The sequence below is a fragment of the Carettochelys insculpta genome, chromosome 3, assembly GCF_033958435.1.
Source record: "Carettochelys insculpta isolate YL-2023 chromosome 3, ASM3395843v1, whole genome shotgun sequence".
NCBI lineage: Eukaryota > Metazoa > Chordata > Testudines > Carettochelyidae > Carettochelys > Carettochelys insculpta.
This window is the reverse complement of record NC_134139.1, coordinates 117,505,998-117,522,746: the sequence shown is the minus strand read 5'-3', so window position 1 is coordinate 117,522,746 and position 16,749 is coordinate 117,505,998. Positions and strand designations below refer to the sequence as shown.

General features: G+C 42.9%; 1 protein-coding gene across 5 annotated transcripts in view; it reads right to left on the bottom strand.

Annotated features, from left to right (window-relative positions):
* Positions 1 to 16,749, bottom strand: part of MCM9 (minichromosome maintenance 9 homologous recombination repair factor) — an 85,578-nt gene that overhangs the window by 5,388 nt on the left and 63,441 nt on the right. For 3 of the 5 annotated variants that reach the window (XM_074990668.1, XM_074990670.1, XM_074990671.1), the window contains exons 9-11: positions 12,635 to 12,837; positions 10,447 to 10,650; positions 8,646 to 8,728 (exon numbers count right to left, since the gene is read on the bottom strand). The exons of 1 other annotated variant lie outside the window; for it this stretch is intronic. In XM_074990668.1, coding sequence (XP_074846769.1) covers positions 8,646 to 8,728; positions 10,447 to 10,650; positions 12,635 to 12,837 — 490 coding nt within the window. Of the gene's footprint in view, positions 1 to 680; positions 1,092 to 8,645; positions 8,729 to 10,446; positions 10,651 to 12,634; positions 12,838 to 16,749 lie in introns of those variants that run through there. One more of the 5 variants, XM_074990672.1, reaches the window with a different exon arrangement.

Below are 16,749 nucleotides of genomic sequence, written 5' to 3'. Positions count from 1 at the left end.
TAGCACCTGAGGTGGCAAATATTTACCTGTAATTTTACTCACATGAGTAATTCCATAGAAGTCAATGAGATGACTCATATGGGTAAGGTTACTTACATGTATACATCATGCTCTTTGTTTATTATTGTTAATTATGTGGATTTACATATAAAAATAAGGAGCCTCTATCTGAGACCTGAAGACAGCTTATTCTTAGAGATTTTTGGTTTATAAAAAGTGATATGAGGAGAGAAACACTCTGAATTCCTTATAAAAATTGGAAGTGAGTAACCTTTGAACTGAAAAGATTGCAACTTTTCCACTTAGATTATGTCTACACAGAGATCAAAAGTGAGCATTTGGCCTGTGTCCATGGGCTCCGGCTTACAGGGCTCAGGATATGGGTCCAAAGAATCTCTACATGGCAATTTTTCAGTCCTGCATTCTGAGCTCCCTGAGCCAGAGTGGGCTAATATAGACCATCCATGGTGATACCCACAGGGTTCTCAGACTTGCATAGACATACCCTTAAAAGAGGAGACCAACACTGGTCTGATTGTTAAAACAAAGGAGCGGGAGTTAGAAGATCTGCATTTTAAGGCTCGTTCACATATGGAAAATTGAGGAGCACAGCTAGTTCAAACAACTATTACAGTATAATTCAGTCACAGAGAGGTAGCCGTGTTAGTCTGTATCTTCACAAAACAAAAAAGCAGTGCTGTAGCACTTTAACGACTAACAATATAATTTATTAGGTGGTGAGCTTTTGTGGGACAGACCCACTTTTCTTCAGATCTGGAAAAATTATGATAAATGATAACTAAGACGAAGAGAATTTAACAGAAATACAGAAACTGTTTTTGTTTAGTGAATATAATCTAGCTATCTCATAACAACTCCCCCATGTGGGGACATTACTACAGAAAAAAACTGACTTTATTCCAAACAATTATTTTGCTTGCTGAGTGCAGAAGATGGACCTGCTCTTTCTGCAGGATCCCTCTGTCATTTGTTTCTGAAGTTGGAGGACAAGAGAAAGGCAGTTGACATGATTAAGACAGTTGAAGGCTGCTCTGGAGAACTTGATTCTGTCCTTTTCCGTGCCAGAGTTCCTATGTAATGCAAGGCAAGTCATTTAGAAAAAAAAAACAACTTTTCACAGGTGGCCACTAATTGTGTGTTCCTCATTTTCCAGTTGCCCACTTGGAGAGTTTGGGGTGTAATTTGTAGATGTGCTGAGCACTCACAGCTGCAACTGACATCACTGAGAGTTGTACTTTGAACAGGTAAAGAGCGAAAGAATGCCAAGTATTCTGAAAACTAAGTTCCTAGGTGGCTCAAACTGGGCACCCAAAACAGTGGATAATTTTGATTTTGCTCATTTTGTGCCTCAGCTCTCTATTGATAAAGTGGAGATAACAACACCCCTGGAGTGCTGTGAAAATGAATTAATCTTTTTGAAACATGCAGATACCAAAGTCATGACTGCCAGGGAAACCCCGGAGGAAATTAATGTTGTCTTCAGAGAAGGGTTTGAATCATGTGCAGTAAGGCTTTGGGCCACACACTGAACAATGACAATAAAACAACATTTTGAACAGCTGCTCAAAGCAGCAGGAGGGAAAGGAGCAGAAACCTGGCTGCTCCTCTGGCAGCTCTGCCACCCTCAGCCCCAACCTTCCAGCCCTGTCCTCTGGCAGGGCTGCTGCTGGGAGCCAGGGGAAATGTAGCTCCACAGAAGGGCCAGAGAAGTTCTGGGAGTTCTTCTCCTTTCCATATTGTGGTTCCCAGGGGAACCTTGAACCACCAGGCTCTCCCTGGAACCACAGTGGGGAAGGGGCAGAAGATGGGGTCTCTGAGTGGCCCCACACTGCAGTTCTTCTGGAGCTGCTGTATTGTTCCAGCCCCGCGCCCTGGCAGGGCTGGCTGCTGTACAGTGGACTCAAAGACCCTGACTGGAAGGGCTGAGACTTACAAAATTGTGACAGAGGAACTGCAGCCCCACATTCTGCACCTTCTCTTTCCAGTATGCCGTACCAGCTGCAAACACCTTGGCTGGTATGGCCTACCGGCCTGTACCGTCCCACTTCAGGTGCTGGTGTTTGCTTAGCTGAAACACCTTGGCTGGTATGGCCTACCGGCCTGTACCGTCCCACTTCAGGTGCTGGTGTTTGCTTAGCTGAAAGGTGGAAAGCAGAGAACTAGATAACAAGGAATTATGAACTACTATACTTACAAGCAAACCTCATCATTTCCAGTTATTAGTACAGAGAGAGAAATGTTCAGATAATACGATGTGAGCTACATAAGTTCTCAGAGACACAATGTGAGAGATTTAAACCATCTCAGGTACTGAATGTAAAAACAATGCATTTGTGATTACTTTTTCCACAGGGAGGATATTTTTTCATAACATGAACTTTTGTTGCCTGTTTGTCTTTAAAAATAAGTAAATAAGTTACTGTCTTCAAGAAGAAGTGGTTACAAAGACACATTCACACTTCAGAGGTGGCTGAAAACACATGGCCTATGCGGTCCAGAGGTATGCACATATTTGGTATACTGTGGTAAATACAGTCAACTTTCTAATATCCAGCAACACTGAGACCAGGAGGTTGCCAGATATTCAAATATGCCAGATATGTGGGAGGTTCCAATACACTCGGGGTGGGGCTCCATGTCAGAAGCTGCTCTGGGCAGGGTACCACACCGCACAGGGAGCTTCTCTGGGTAGCTCACATATGACTGTGCCGCATGAGGAGCTGCTCTGGGCGGCTCGCACATGGATGTGTCATCCATGGAATCGCTGTGGGCGGGAAAGCAGAGGAGCTGCCGGCCGCAAAGGAATGCTGGTTAACAGAGAAGTCTGGTTAATTGAATGCTGGTTAAGAGAGAGTTTACTGCATGAAGAGCACATCAGCTAATGTCATGCCCAACTTTACAATCCTTCTTTAGGCCAAACTCCCACTGACACCCACTAGACAGATGCTAATTATGGATATCAGACCTCTTTGGTCAGTCACAGCACAGGGCTATGCATAAATAAACAAGTAACGTGTAATTAAGAAACCACAACTTTTCTTTCTTTCTGCACTCTGGATGAAAATTAAATGTAATGTGTATATTAATTTGAGTATATCATTTGATCAAATTGCAAAAAAGAAAAAGATGTCATTAAAGAAGATCTATATATAAAACTGTGTGCAGCATTTTTTACAGTACTGTAATAAAACCACTATTCTGTCAAATTCTGATCTGGGTAATTATATGCTGTCTCCTTAACTTCCCACCGCAGTTTCATTTGAATATGTTATTCTACATCACCTCTCAACTTACCCTTTGTGTAATGTTGCTGCATGGTGCTACAAAGCTGACCTATTCCAACAGGTTGGAGACTGTAGTCTATGTTCTACAACCAGGTTATAGGACAGGAGAAGGGAGAGCTGGCCCCCCAGAGCAGCTCCTTGCACAGCACAGCCATGCGTGAGCTGCCCAGATTGGCTCCCCACTTTGATCTGGACTGCTGAGGGACAGAGGTGGTTCCACTGAAGCCGGTCCATGGGGAAATGTTGCCATCCCGCTCCACCTCCCCGTAACCCCCCTCGCCTACAGCATGGACACTTCCAGCTCCTCGTCCTGCACATGGGCAGGTGAGAAGTTCCCATGCAGGTTAGGAGGCCGGAGGCAGAAAACAGCAGCACCGTAAGTGCTACAGTCACTTCGATGCTCCCCGCTGGGTGGCAGTAGCTTGAGCTGCCCTACTGGGGTGACAGCAGCAGGGACCCCAACAGCCACTTGTCAAGGCAAGGAGAGTCCTTGGTGGAGTGTGAGGGGAGCTCCTGCACCACCCCTCCCACTCAGACCCCACAGCTCCAGCCTGCTCATGCACCTCCTCCTGCCCATGCCACCCAACAGAGGCCACTCCTGCACCCTTCCTCCCGCCCAGACCCCACACCCTCAGCCTGCTCCTGCAGCCCCGCCCCAATACCCATCAGCCCAACAAACCCACACTGCAGCCCCCTGGCAGCCCCCTTCCACACACAGAACCTCTCAGTTCTGGCCCCACCCCAGAGTGTAGGGGAACCGACAAAATCTACTAGCCTGGGCCCCCCTAGCAGGAGTCTTTCATCTACGTCTCAGTTTTGTGTGGCTCTTGACTGATTTTTCTGGGGGTCAGCGGCCCCTGACTCTAAAAAGGCTCCCCACCCCCGATATAGGGTCAAATTTTGTGGGTCCCGAAGAAGTAAAATTCCATGTGAAGACACTGTGAGGTACATTTTCAAAGCACGACTGGCAGTTACTCACCTACCTCACACTGAAAGTCAGTGGCAGGTCAGAGATGCCCAACTGACATTCGGAGCTTTGGAAATCTCTCCCTCTGAGCACTGCCTGAGAATTAACAGCAGGGTCAGGGCCACAGTCTATAGCGCAGGATCACTTCCATTCAGTGTCTTCATCAGTGATTTAGACAATGGCATAGAGAGCACACATATAATATTTGTGGACGACACCAAGTCAGGAGTGAATGCAAGGGCTTTGGAAGGTAGGTTTAAAATGGTCTGAACAAAATGGAGAAATGTTCCGAAGTAAATAGGATGAAAATCAATAAGGACCAATGCAAAGTACTACATTTACCTGGACCTTATTGTTGCGCGCATACAGAATGGGAAATGACTGCCTGGAAAGGAATACTGCCAGGGTTGCCAGGTGTCTGGTTTTTTTAACGGAACACCTGGTTGAAAAGAGATTGTGACGGCACCGGTCTCTACTGATGACTGGGCTGTAAAATTCCAGTTGGTGGTGGTGGTTCAGCGGAGCTTTCAGGTACCCTGCCTGGCTCATCACAGATCCTGGGAAGAGGCCATCATGTTTGTCTGGCTCGGGAGGGATAGCTCTGCGGGGGAGGGACAGCTCATTGCCCTGCTTTGTGCACTGCCCCTGCTTCATGTGCTGGCTCTGCAGCTCCCACTGGCCAGGATCTGTAGCCAATGGAGCTGTGAGGGCAGCATGTGCAGGCAGGGCAGTGCATGGACCCAGAGGGACACATCACTGCTTCCTGGGAGCCTCTTGAAATAAGCAGTGCCTGAGCCCGCACCTCTTTCCACTCCCCAGTCCCCTGCCCCAGCCCCTCCACAACACCAAAACTCCCTCTTGGAGCCCACACACTGCACCCCTTCTATACTGGATCCCACTGCCTGGAGTTCCTTCCTGCACTCTGAGCCATTCATTTCTGGCCCCATCATAAAACCTGCTTCCCCCAGCCCTGAGACCACGCTCTCTCTCACCCTCCCACACCCTGCCTCAGCCGGAGCTTTCTCCCACAGTCTGAACCACTCAGCCCACTTCACCTTCCCAGAGTCATCTCCTGCACCTGAACCCCCTCGTCCCTGCCCTCCACCCCAGTCTCTACCCCAGCCCACAGCCCCCCTCATACACCAACACCTGTCTCAGCCCAGATTCCCCTTTTACACTCTAAGCCCTTCATTCGAGCCTGGAGCCTCCTCCTGCACATCAAACCCTTCTTCCCTGGCCTCATCCAAGAGCTGACAAGCCCAGCTAGAGTTCTCATCCTCTCCTGCACCAGTGAAAATGAGCAAGTGAGTGAGGGTGGAGGAGAGCAAGGGATGAAGGAAAGGGGGATGGAGTGAGCAGGGACAGGGTCTCAGAAAAAGGGTGGGGTAGGAGGCAGGATCTCAGGGATGGGGCAAGGCAGAGGGCAGGGCAAGAGTGTTAGGTTTACTGTGATTAGACAACTGGCAACCCTAAGTACTGGGGGAAGGTATCTAAGGGTCATATTGGATCACAAGCTAAATATGAGTCAGCAATGTGACACTGTTGTACGAAAAACAAACACCAGCCTGGGATGTAGTAGCAGAAGTACTGTACACAAGAAAACACTAGTAATTCTTCTGCTCTTCTCCACACTGATTAGGCCTCAGTCGGACTATTCTGTCCAGTTCTGGGCACCATATTTCAGGAAATATGTGGACAAATTAGACGAGCAACAAAAATGAGTAAGACCTAGAAAACATGACCTTTGAGGGAAGACTGAAAGAAATGAGTTTGTTTAATCTGGAGCAGAGACTGAGGGAGAGGGGTACATTATTGCATTTTTCAGATACATAAAAAGTTGTTACCAGGAGGAGGGAGAAAAGAAAACGTTCTCTTTAGCACCTGAGCAGGACAAGAAGCAATGGGCTTAAACTGAAGCATGGGCTATTTAGGTTGTGCATTAGGAAAAAATTTCAGGGTGGTTAAGCACTGGAACGTATTGCCGAGGGAAGTTGTAGAATCTCCATCACTGGAGATTTTTAAGAGCAGGTTAGACAAACACCTGTCAAGGATGGCCTAGACATCATTTAATGCTATCATGAGTGCAAGTGATTGGACTAGAAGATCTTTCGAAGCAAACATGAAAATGCTTTGAAGTCCTTCTGGTTGGAAGGTTCTACATAAAATACATTATCGTGTATATGTACAGCTTCTCATATTCAAGAGATACTCAGCACAATTAAATGAAAAATGTCATATTAGATCATACCACTGGGGCAGTAGTACCATACTTCAGATGAAGATGCTAAAAATCCCATGGACAATTTGGGAATAATGTGCTCCTCATAGGCGATACAATGAGAAGTCCTGTGGCACCTTTTAGACTAACAGACTTTATGGAGTATAAGCTTTTGTGAGCAAAGACCCACTTTGTCAGAACCTCCTAAAATTCTGTTAGTCTATAAGGTGCCACAGGACTTCTCATTCTTCTTGCAGATGCAGACTAACGTGGCTATTCCTCTGATACTCATAAGTGATGTTTCTTCTTGGCTGCATTATGCCCTGAAACAGAATGATTCATATCCTTTCAACAAATACCCTGTCTAGTGTAACAATGGATAGTTTTATAAATTTCTATTACAAACAATTCTACAAAGTTCTTGGCCTGACTGATATCATTTGACAATGAGTTCCGGAGGCTAGTTATGAATTGTATAAAAATATTTCCTTTTATTGGTTTTAAGTCTGTTGCCTTTCATTTTAATTGAATGTCCCTTTGGTATTCTGTTATGAGAAAGGATAAACAGGATGGCCCAGTTATGTTCTCTACCCCATTCATTATTTTGAATAATTTTACCGTGTTCCCTTTTGATTTATCTTCAATCCAAACTAAACAATATGAACCCTCACGCACTACTGAAACAGACAAGAACTCTGAGACATAGCAAGAGGCGCCACAGCATCTCCTCCCCGCTTGGAAAATCAGTGTTTCTTTGCAGGGATGGATGGTGAGAAATGCTGATGATATATTCAACAGAATAGGTTGCCCCATGGTTCAGTGCTATCACTCTTGCTGTTTCTCTACAAAAATGGCCAAACAGAAACTCCTCATGTGCAAAGATTCATTTACGCAGATCATCCTTGAAGTGCCACTCGATTGGAAAGATTTGTGGACACTGAGTGCATTTTAACTGGCTCCCTGTGCGTACTTAGAAATTACTATTGCACATAAATGCCGACTCCCGCAAGATGCAAGTGTGCCCTTTCCACAGGAATACCATTTGGTCAACAGAAACTTCCAGTTTCAAAGAGCACATAAAAAAACCCAAAAAACAAAAAAGAAAGTACACTCTTGGAGTCGTACACCATTCCACAATCTGGCCAACACACAATGGAGAGGTGACCCTAAAACTCTCCAAGCAATCAGCCTCACAGCAATCATAGGGGGAAGAGATAGCTCAGTGATTTGAGCATTGGCCTGCTAAGCCCAGGGCTGTTAATTCAATCCTTGAAGGGGCCATTTAAGGATCTGGGGCAAATAGATCAATTAAAAAAAAGAAAAGGGATGGTGCTTGGTCCTGCCCATTGAGCAGGGAACTGGACTCGATGACCTCCTGAGGTCTCTTCCAGCTCTATGACATGTGTATATTAGCTTCAGACTGTCACTCAACTGTGGAGTCCGGTGCATCAGAATGGTCTTGCTTGTGCAATGCACACAAAATTGGTATTGAATTCAATCAGTCCTATAGGATCATCACAGGGATTTTGAAACCCATTCCCATGCTCTCACTACACTGCCTCACATGAATCGTCCCCCTCTGTTTAAGGTGGGATGTCTTCAGTGAAAAGGAGAAACCCAAACAGGGGTGTGAACCAAGACATCCACTCTATGGAAACTTTCCACCACATAACAGATGGAAGTTTGAAAGAGCTTTGCCTCTGATAAACCCTTACCCTAAAATACCACCATCTGTCAACACCCAAGAAACTATCTGAGATAAGTGACACCACCACATAATGGCTTCAGTTTTACAGCAACAAACTATGATGATGACTATATATTTTGGGCCTGATTCTCATTTATGCTTGGTCCCTCCACACTGCTCTGGCATCTGTTAATCTGTCTAAAACTTTTTTTTTGTCTCTTTCTCATAGAATAGCTAATGTCTAATTGAAAACAAACAAACCAACAAAAAAACACCCCACAAGTGTCAGTCATCCATCCATCTACTATAACCCAGTTTCTCAACTCAGTTATATTTCAGTGCCAGAATATTAAAGTGGATTGTTCTCCAAGGAAATGGACTCAGTTGTTATACATAGTAGTCTCTTTAAATGGACTGAATCACATGGCATGGGACTGTGTTAGTGTTAGTTTCTATAAGAAAACCTACCTGCATAGAAGATTCCATCACTGAGACCACCGTTACAGCATCTTCCAAAGTTACAGTGTCCCTAAACATCAACCGAGCATGGGCTAGCAAAAATAAATGAGCATTAAAAACAAATGTTATTAAAGTTAAAAAGCATTTGTTTGTATTAGCAAGCATAGGCTAACAAACTTAGGCCTGACTTGGCAAACACCTATTCATGTGCTTAACTGCAAGCATAAAAATAGTCCCATTGACTTCACCGTCATAAGTATCTGCAGAATTGGGAAAACATAACTCTCCTAATTAGAAATGAGGTGCGTCTTCTGGATTAGAGATTCATCGACGGTTTGAAGGAACCAGAGTAAAGAAATCCAGAAGGCTACATTTAAACAACTATAAGTGTTCAGATATCATGATGATAATAAATGTGGTACAAAATAAAGGTATATATTCTAAAGCATTGTTAGCAACACAAACTAACAAAAAGAAGGAAAGTTAAAATTAAAGCTAACATTTCATTCTGGCTGAGAAAAGACATGATTTAAGCAATAGGTTGCATGTTACATTTCCTTTGTTTTTGCGGATCTGAGTCACAGCCTTACTGTTATTTAAACATGTTTTTTTCCATATTATTTTTATCTCCTGATTCACTCCCCACAATCACCCAAAATAGAATTAAGTTTGTGAATGGACATAATGCACATAATCCACCATACTAAGCCTTTCTGGTTGGTTGTGTAATTATGCTGTTGGGCAGTTATTTTTAAGTAAGGAAAATGGTACTTTTGTATAACACTTAGAAAATCTTAAAAGTGTTATTTGAGGCCCCAGTCATGAACGCATACCTATGTAAAATAGTGAATAGTGTAAAAATAAGTGCAGGATGAAGACTTAAATGGTAGGAGACTTTACAAAATAAAACAGAAACAATTCACCTGCCCCACACCTACGCATAAAAAAGAAATTAAAATAGGAACAAATGACTAATAAAAGAGACAATGCTTGACAAAATAAAATATCACTCTGGGCTGAAATTTGTTGTACAAATGTCATTATATATTCTTTGAAATTAATTTTTAAAAACTCTGTTAACCCATTTTAAAGGATGAAAGTGCACTACTCTAGATATTTAACTTTTTTGTTGTTCTTAAAACTCAAATACAGTTTTGATTTTAAAGTGAAATTTCATAGCACATTAGTACACAATGTGGACTGCATTCTACGTATTTAATATCAAATAAATGAAATGTTTATTTTAGTAATATTATGAGACAATAAGGGCCAAATCCTTAAACCTTTCTTATTAGTTCCTCGGGCAATTTTCCCTCTGGCTTCAGAGTCATCAGGATTGGGGCATGATTGAAATGTGCAAGGCTGGACTCAAAATTAAGAGAAATGAGACCTGAGACAGGGATTAAATGAAAAACATGTAAAATATGTATTCCTTAACTTTTTCAGAGTGCTGTGCAAATACAAATTACTCAGGACCCATGTTTTCCTTAAAAGTCACTGCCCAGAAAATATTTACAGAGATACAACAGACACATGCAGTTTGGCTTAATGGCTTTCAGCACCTTCCCTCACATTAGGGTTGCCAGATTCTCAGAAGAGTTATGAGGGACATGCCCCAGCTAGCAGCCCCAGCCATGGGAACCTTGGCTGGGGGCGAGGAATTTCCTTCACAAGTCTGGCAGAACATATTTGCATAATTGACAGACATGAAACTTGTTAGGGAAATTCGGGACTGTTCTGTAGATTGCGGGACATCTGGCAACCCTACACTACACACACTATATAAATTGTTCCTGCATCCCTGGCTCACCTTCTGCTAAACGTATCAAGCTCTCTAATAAGCGAATGGTAGTTCGGGCAGCATTTCTGCAGTCACTCTGACGCTGCATCTGGTAATAACGGGCAAGAATAAGGTTGCTCTCATCAGACATTTTTGGCTGTAGGTTCTTTATAAGACAAAAGTAGGTTTTCATCTTTTCCATGCTCCAAAGGTTTTCTGATTTGCTTGGGCACCCTGCATAACAAGTGCACAATCAGTAATTTCAAAACAATGACAGCGATACAACCCTTTCCTAAAGATACCTGATAAGAAATGAATGTGAATGTAAAATGAGGTTTTATTACATTTTGGGCTGAAAAGGACTATCCCGTTCTTTGCTCATCTATGATTTGGTCACATTCCAGAGTGGGCTTTATATTCTATCTATTGGGTTTCCTTCCCAGATGTTTTCTACTCATCTTACCCAGAACATCTGGTTCAGTTCTGGGAGAACACTTCAAATTCTCTGGCATCCAAAAACTTAATTTGACTCCAGCATGCACCTCTGGTTCTATTTCCTAGCTGCTAATAGCTATACTTCCTTGACTTAATTGATCTGGATATGTAAAGGTCCCTGTAAGATCCAAATGCTTTGCAGATTGTGTAAGGACCAATTGCTGATGTTCCCTCCCTAACTACATTTCGTGCTAATCAGTTCAAGGTATTCCCACTTGTTAGCCCAAAAACACCACCTTCATCACACAGTCTGTCACATCCATACTTAGGCTGTGGCTACATTAGCCCCTGCCTTTTGAAAGGGAGATGCTAATAAGCCACTTCGGCAGAGGCTCAGGAGGCGCTGCCATGAATATGCACACCGCCCATATAGACGGGGCCTTTTGAAAGGGCACCCAGACTTCGAAAGCCCCTTCTTCCCATTTGGTTTTGGGAAGAAGGGGCTTTCGAAATCCAGGGGATCCTTTCAAAAGGCCCCTGTCTACATGAGCAGCATGCCTTTTGAAAGTGGCACTTTTGAAATGAGTGCGGCCGCCATTACGCTAATGAGGTGCTGCATATTCATGGCAGAACCACATTAGCATCTGCCAAAATGGCTCATTAGCATACCCCTCTTAAAATGCAGGGGCTAGTGTAGCCACGGCCTTACAGTTTAACCTTGCACTCAGATCAAGCTACAATCCAATTTACTCATGCCCCCAGGACCTGCGTTTACACTACATATCTAATTTCCTCATAGCTTAAACTGCTCATGGTGTTCTACTGTATTTCTTGCCTGATCTGTTTTGTAACATTTCTGTGATTCACCCCAGGCTCCAACCTCTGGTCCTGCTCCAAGTATAGACAGGAGCAAAGCTCCTATCAATGTAAATGGGGAAAAGGTCAGACTCTCTGTTTACCAGCTTGTTTGGTCTGTAAAACCTTTGAGATGAAAGGTGCCACATAAATATATGATTGTTTCCTCTAGCTATCTTACATATTGTATAGGGCCAGTCACCGTGAGCCAGATTTGAGACAACCTTTGCTCAGCTGTGCACTGGAGCGGAGGGTGCACAAAGCTTCCCCTCTTCTTTTTATTTCTTTATTATGAATTTGACTGTAGCACCTCGGAACTCCAGCCACAGACCAGGACCTCCCTGTGCAAGGCACCGTCCAAAGCCAGAATCAAAAGGTAGCCTTTGCCTCAAAGAGCTTATAATCTAAGTATAGGACAAGAGACACTGCCTATGGGTGTCGATGCTTGGGGCTAGTGAGAGAAAGAGAGGGCTGGAGAAGAGGGGCAACATACAAGCCGAATGAACAATATGAAGGCAGCACATTAAGTTACTTCCATTTTGACTGTATATTTATAGGGTACATTACTTATTAGGGGATCAGATAAATGGAAAGGGAAAGGTATGTGGGGGACAGAGCAGAACAGGAGAGAGGAGTGGAAGGTGTGGAGTAAATCTGATTGAAAGTTTTCACCATTTGACAGGTGTTTAATAAGCTATGTGACACGGACTGGTGGTCTCTCCTGTTTTTAGTGGAAAGGAAACCACAGCACAAGCACCAAAATTGGCATTATGCACAAAAGTCTCAACAGAAATCAAGGATAAATTGAAAATACACTGAACTGCCCTTTTAGTCACAGAACTGGTCTCTCCAAAACTGGGCTGTAGAACATTTGGGAAAGGTCAGTGCAGAGAAGAGGCTTTATATACATACAAGAGGCTATTCTTACCTTTGTTTTCCAATATGAAAGAAGAAATTATGCGATCCCAGTCTTCATTTCTTGTATCTAGCAATACTAATATTAGATCAAATCTGCTCAGCAGAGGACTGCCAAGGGCTATGTTCACGGAGACTGATTCATTGGGGTCATACTGTCCTTTTGGATTTGTTGCTGCCAATATAGTCGTTTTTGTGTTCAGTTTGCACACTAAGCTAAAGACAAATATGATATACATCAATATTCAGTGTTATTGGATATAGGAAATAATTTCCAAGTAAAATAAAAATGATTATAGCAAAAAGCAGTCAAGTAGCACTTTAAAGACTAGCAAAATGGTTTATTAGGTGAGCTTTCGTGGGACAGACCCACTTCTTCAGACCATAGCCAGACCAGAACAGACTCAATATTTAAGGCACAGAGAACCAAAAGCAGTGAGCAAGGAGGACAAATCAGAAAAAGATAATCAAGGTGAGCAAATCAGAGAGTGGAGGGGTGGGGGGGAAGGTCAAAATCAGATTGAGCCAAGTATGCAGACAAGCCTGAGTCACTATAGGGGCTTGTCTGCATACTTGGCTCAATCTAATTTTGACCTTCCCCCCAACCCCTCCACTCTCTGATTTGCTCACCTTGATTATCTTTTTCTGATTTGTCCTCCTTGCTCACTGCTTTTGGTTCTCTGTGCCTTAAATATTGAGTCTGTTCTGGTCTGGCTATGGTCTGAAGAAGTGGGTCTGTCCCACGAAAGCTCACCTAATAAACCATTTTGCTAGTCTTTAAAGTGCTACTTGACTGCTTTTTGTTTTGATAGTGTATAGACTAGCACAGCTTCCTCTCTGTTATTATTCAAAAATGATCATATTTTCTGTTTGCATAGCACAATTCCCAGACTTCTAAATTGTTGATTTGGCATGATTTGTTCCTGACACATCCACTATGGCTGTTACTTATCGCCTTATTATCTTCCAGGTGTTTACAACTGATTGCTTAGTTACTGCACTGTACTGAAGTTAAGATGACTGGTCTGTAATTCCCTGGGTTGGTTTTCATCTCCTTTTTATAGATTGGCACTATACTTGCCTTTTCCCTGACCTCTGAAATCTCACCTGTCTTCCATGACTTTTGAAAAATCGCTAATTGCTCAGATATCACAATTCAGGATTTTTAAAAAAAAGAAAAACTATGTTTTATTTGCCTTTATATTTTCTATAATACTATTTCTATGGCTAAGCATTTTAGATATTTTTCTGCAGTGAAATAGGAATTTTCTCCTTTATTCATGTTGTCAAGGTGTCTGTATTTAGTTGCAGTTGGACACTTTTGTCTCTGTAGTCACAACACAATCCTTGCAATGAAGGCACCAGAGGAGTTATTTTAAATTTGGTTTATCACCTAGCTATTTTCAGTTGGCTCCAGGCTAGCTGCTACTTCTTGTCCAGAACTTGAATGTAGGTAGAGCCAATAATCTTAGTTTTTTATAGTACACACTCCAAGAGAAGAACATTGACACCCAGCTGGTATAAAGACAGATTAAATGACCAAATCAAGGTTAACTTCTTTATGTAATGTTATAAATATTTAAAAATTCCTAAGTAAATACAGTTCTTTTTAAAGCACATGACTCGAGGCTTTCTGTGCTGTGTTCTACAGCAGGGGTGAGCAAAAATTTCATGATCCAGAGCCATTTTTCATTCTTGTAATTAGTGTCTCCCCAACCAGTCAATGTAATCTAAACCAATAGAAATTTCAGTTATGTTCATACGGGCCGTGTCTACATTATCCAAAAACTTCAAAATTGCCAGGCAAATGGCCATTTCGAAGTTTACTAATGAAGCGCTGAAATACATATTCAGCGCCTCTTTAGCATGCGGGCGGCCGCGGCGCTTTGAAATTGACGCGGCTTGCCCCTGCACAGCTCGTCCAGACAGGGCTCCTTTTCAAAAGGACCCTGCCTACTTCGAAGTCCCCTTATTCCTATGAGCAGATGGGAATAAGGGGACTTCGAAGTAGGCGGGGTCCTTTTGAAAAGGAGCCCCATCTGGACGAGCTGCGTGGCGGCGAGCCGCGCCAATTTTGAAGTGCCGCAGCCGCCTGCATGCTAATGAGGCGCTGAATATGTATTTCAGCGCTTCATTAGTAAACTTTGAAATGGCCATTTGCATGGCCATTTCAAAGTTTTTGGCTAGTGTAGACGTAGCCATGAAAAAGCAAAATCTTTCAGCATGTAAAACCTATCTACATCATTTGAAGACTAAATTTTATTTGGAAGTTCATGTAACGCATTTTTAACCTTAATAAAATATTTAGCTTAATTTATTTTTTTCAAAACATCTGTGAAATTGAATGAAGGTTGCAGTGCAGGTCCAAATTTGTAACACAGGACCAGAAGATAGCTTGAGGGAAGTACCAAACATGACTGACAACCCTTTGTCAGAGAGAAGGGGATTTTACTTTCAGACTTTTCGAGCTTTTCCTTTAGTCCTATCCAATGAAATATAGCTGTTGTCAGTCTGCACAGTGTCATTTTTAAAAAGATGGTTAAACTGAGGTTTGATTCCCAAGGGCCCATCTACTGTTACTGCCCCTTCAAAGCCTCTTTATTCCTGGCTGACAAAATTATTAAAACAGTAAAATGTATTAATTAAAAATGTTAAATACTTCTTAACTGCTCCTTCAGACACACCCTGAAAATCTGTAATGTGGCACAAACACAGGCGCCCAATCCTACAAATAGTCAAACATACGCACAACTTCTCTGCTGGTGAGTAGCCTTGTTGACATCCATTATAATTAGTGTCACATGTAACTCTTTGCAGGACCCTCAGCACAGGTCTGTGACTTTGTTGACACTAGAGAACTGAGCTAAGTTATCACTATGTTTAAACATGATGGTGATACTGTGTTTAAACATGATAGCTTTTGTATCAATAGAAATATGTAATTTGTCAACACATATCTCCTTGGTTGGTATGGACAAGGAAGTTTCACCCAGCTACTCATGCTGTCCCAACTGTGCAGGTAATTATATTATAGTTTTATAAAATGGTGGCAATGTTCCTCACATCACCCAAAAGGTGTGTTCAAAGAAAGAATTTCATTGCTTTTGGAAAATATAGCTCTTAGGTTTCTACCTGTTTCCCTGATCAGCAGAAATAAAAGGGATTTTGGTCTTTCAACCACATTACAAAACAGTGATGCATTTATTAAGTGCTTTGGAGACTGAGTACAGCATGATTCTCAGAAAATAACATCTGTCCTGTTGTGCAGATTCATGCCTGAAAATGGATTATAGCTGGAATAGCACAGTACATGTGTGGACACGGTCCCTTTGGTTGCTAGAAATTCTATTTGAGATGCAAACATTCTGAATACAAAATACAAATTTAGTTGTGTTCAGTCACTGGCTTGCTGTGTGACCAAAAGGGGTTTCAGTTTGCTCACCTATCAATCCAGAAATAGCCACATCCACTGCTTTACAGAGATTCTTGGGATAAGAGCTTTATCTATATATAGAGTCCAGTAAGATTATTGTCATTTCAGACTATATGCTCCTTAGGGCAGAAAGAGTCAGTCTCTACACATGGAGCACCTTGTGCGTACTTACTGACTTCTATGCCTGATCTTTTTTTTTTTTCTTAAACTTTGTAACACGCCAGGAGCCTTTGGTTCACATCTCTGGGCCAACTACATATGAAACTCAGATCGCCTTGAGCTACACACTCACCATTTAGATGCTGCAGGGGGGAAGAATCTGAAATTAAATACCTGAGTCCGTGTTTTAGCCATGTCAAAGGTGTGTTACAGGCATAGCATGAACTGGGTGGGGAGTTTCTGTGACAATCAGAAATGCACCCAAGTCCTTCCATACATGCTATCTGCTGGCTGCCCAAGTAGGCAGCCACTCACAGTTTGTACCTCCAAAACTGCAGTTGGAGAGGGCATGCTCAGAGCAGGTGACTCCTGCTGAACAATCAGGTGGGGGCAGCCTGCACGGGGCAAGCCACGTGCTCCCCAGGCTGTACACAGCAACTGCCAGTGGGTGGGGGCCTCATACTCTTACACAGCAGCTCCTTGGGGGTCTACCCTATGCATGCTGCGGCTCCTGCGTTTCCTCCTGGGAGGCCATG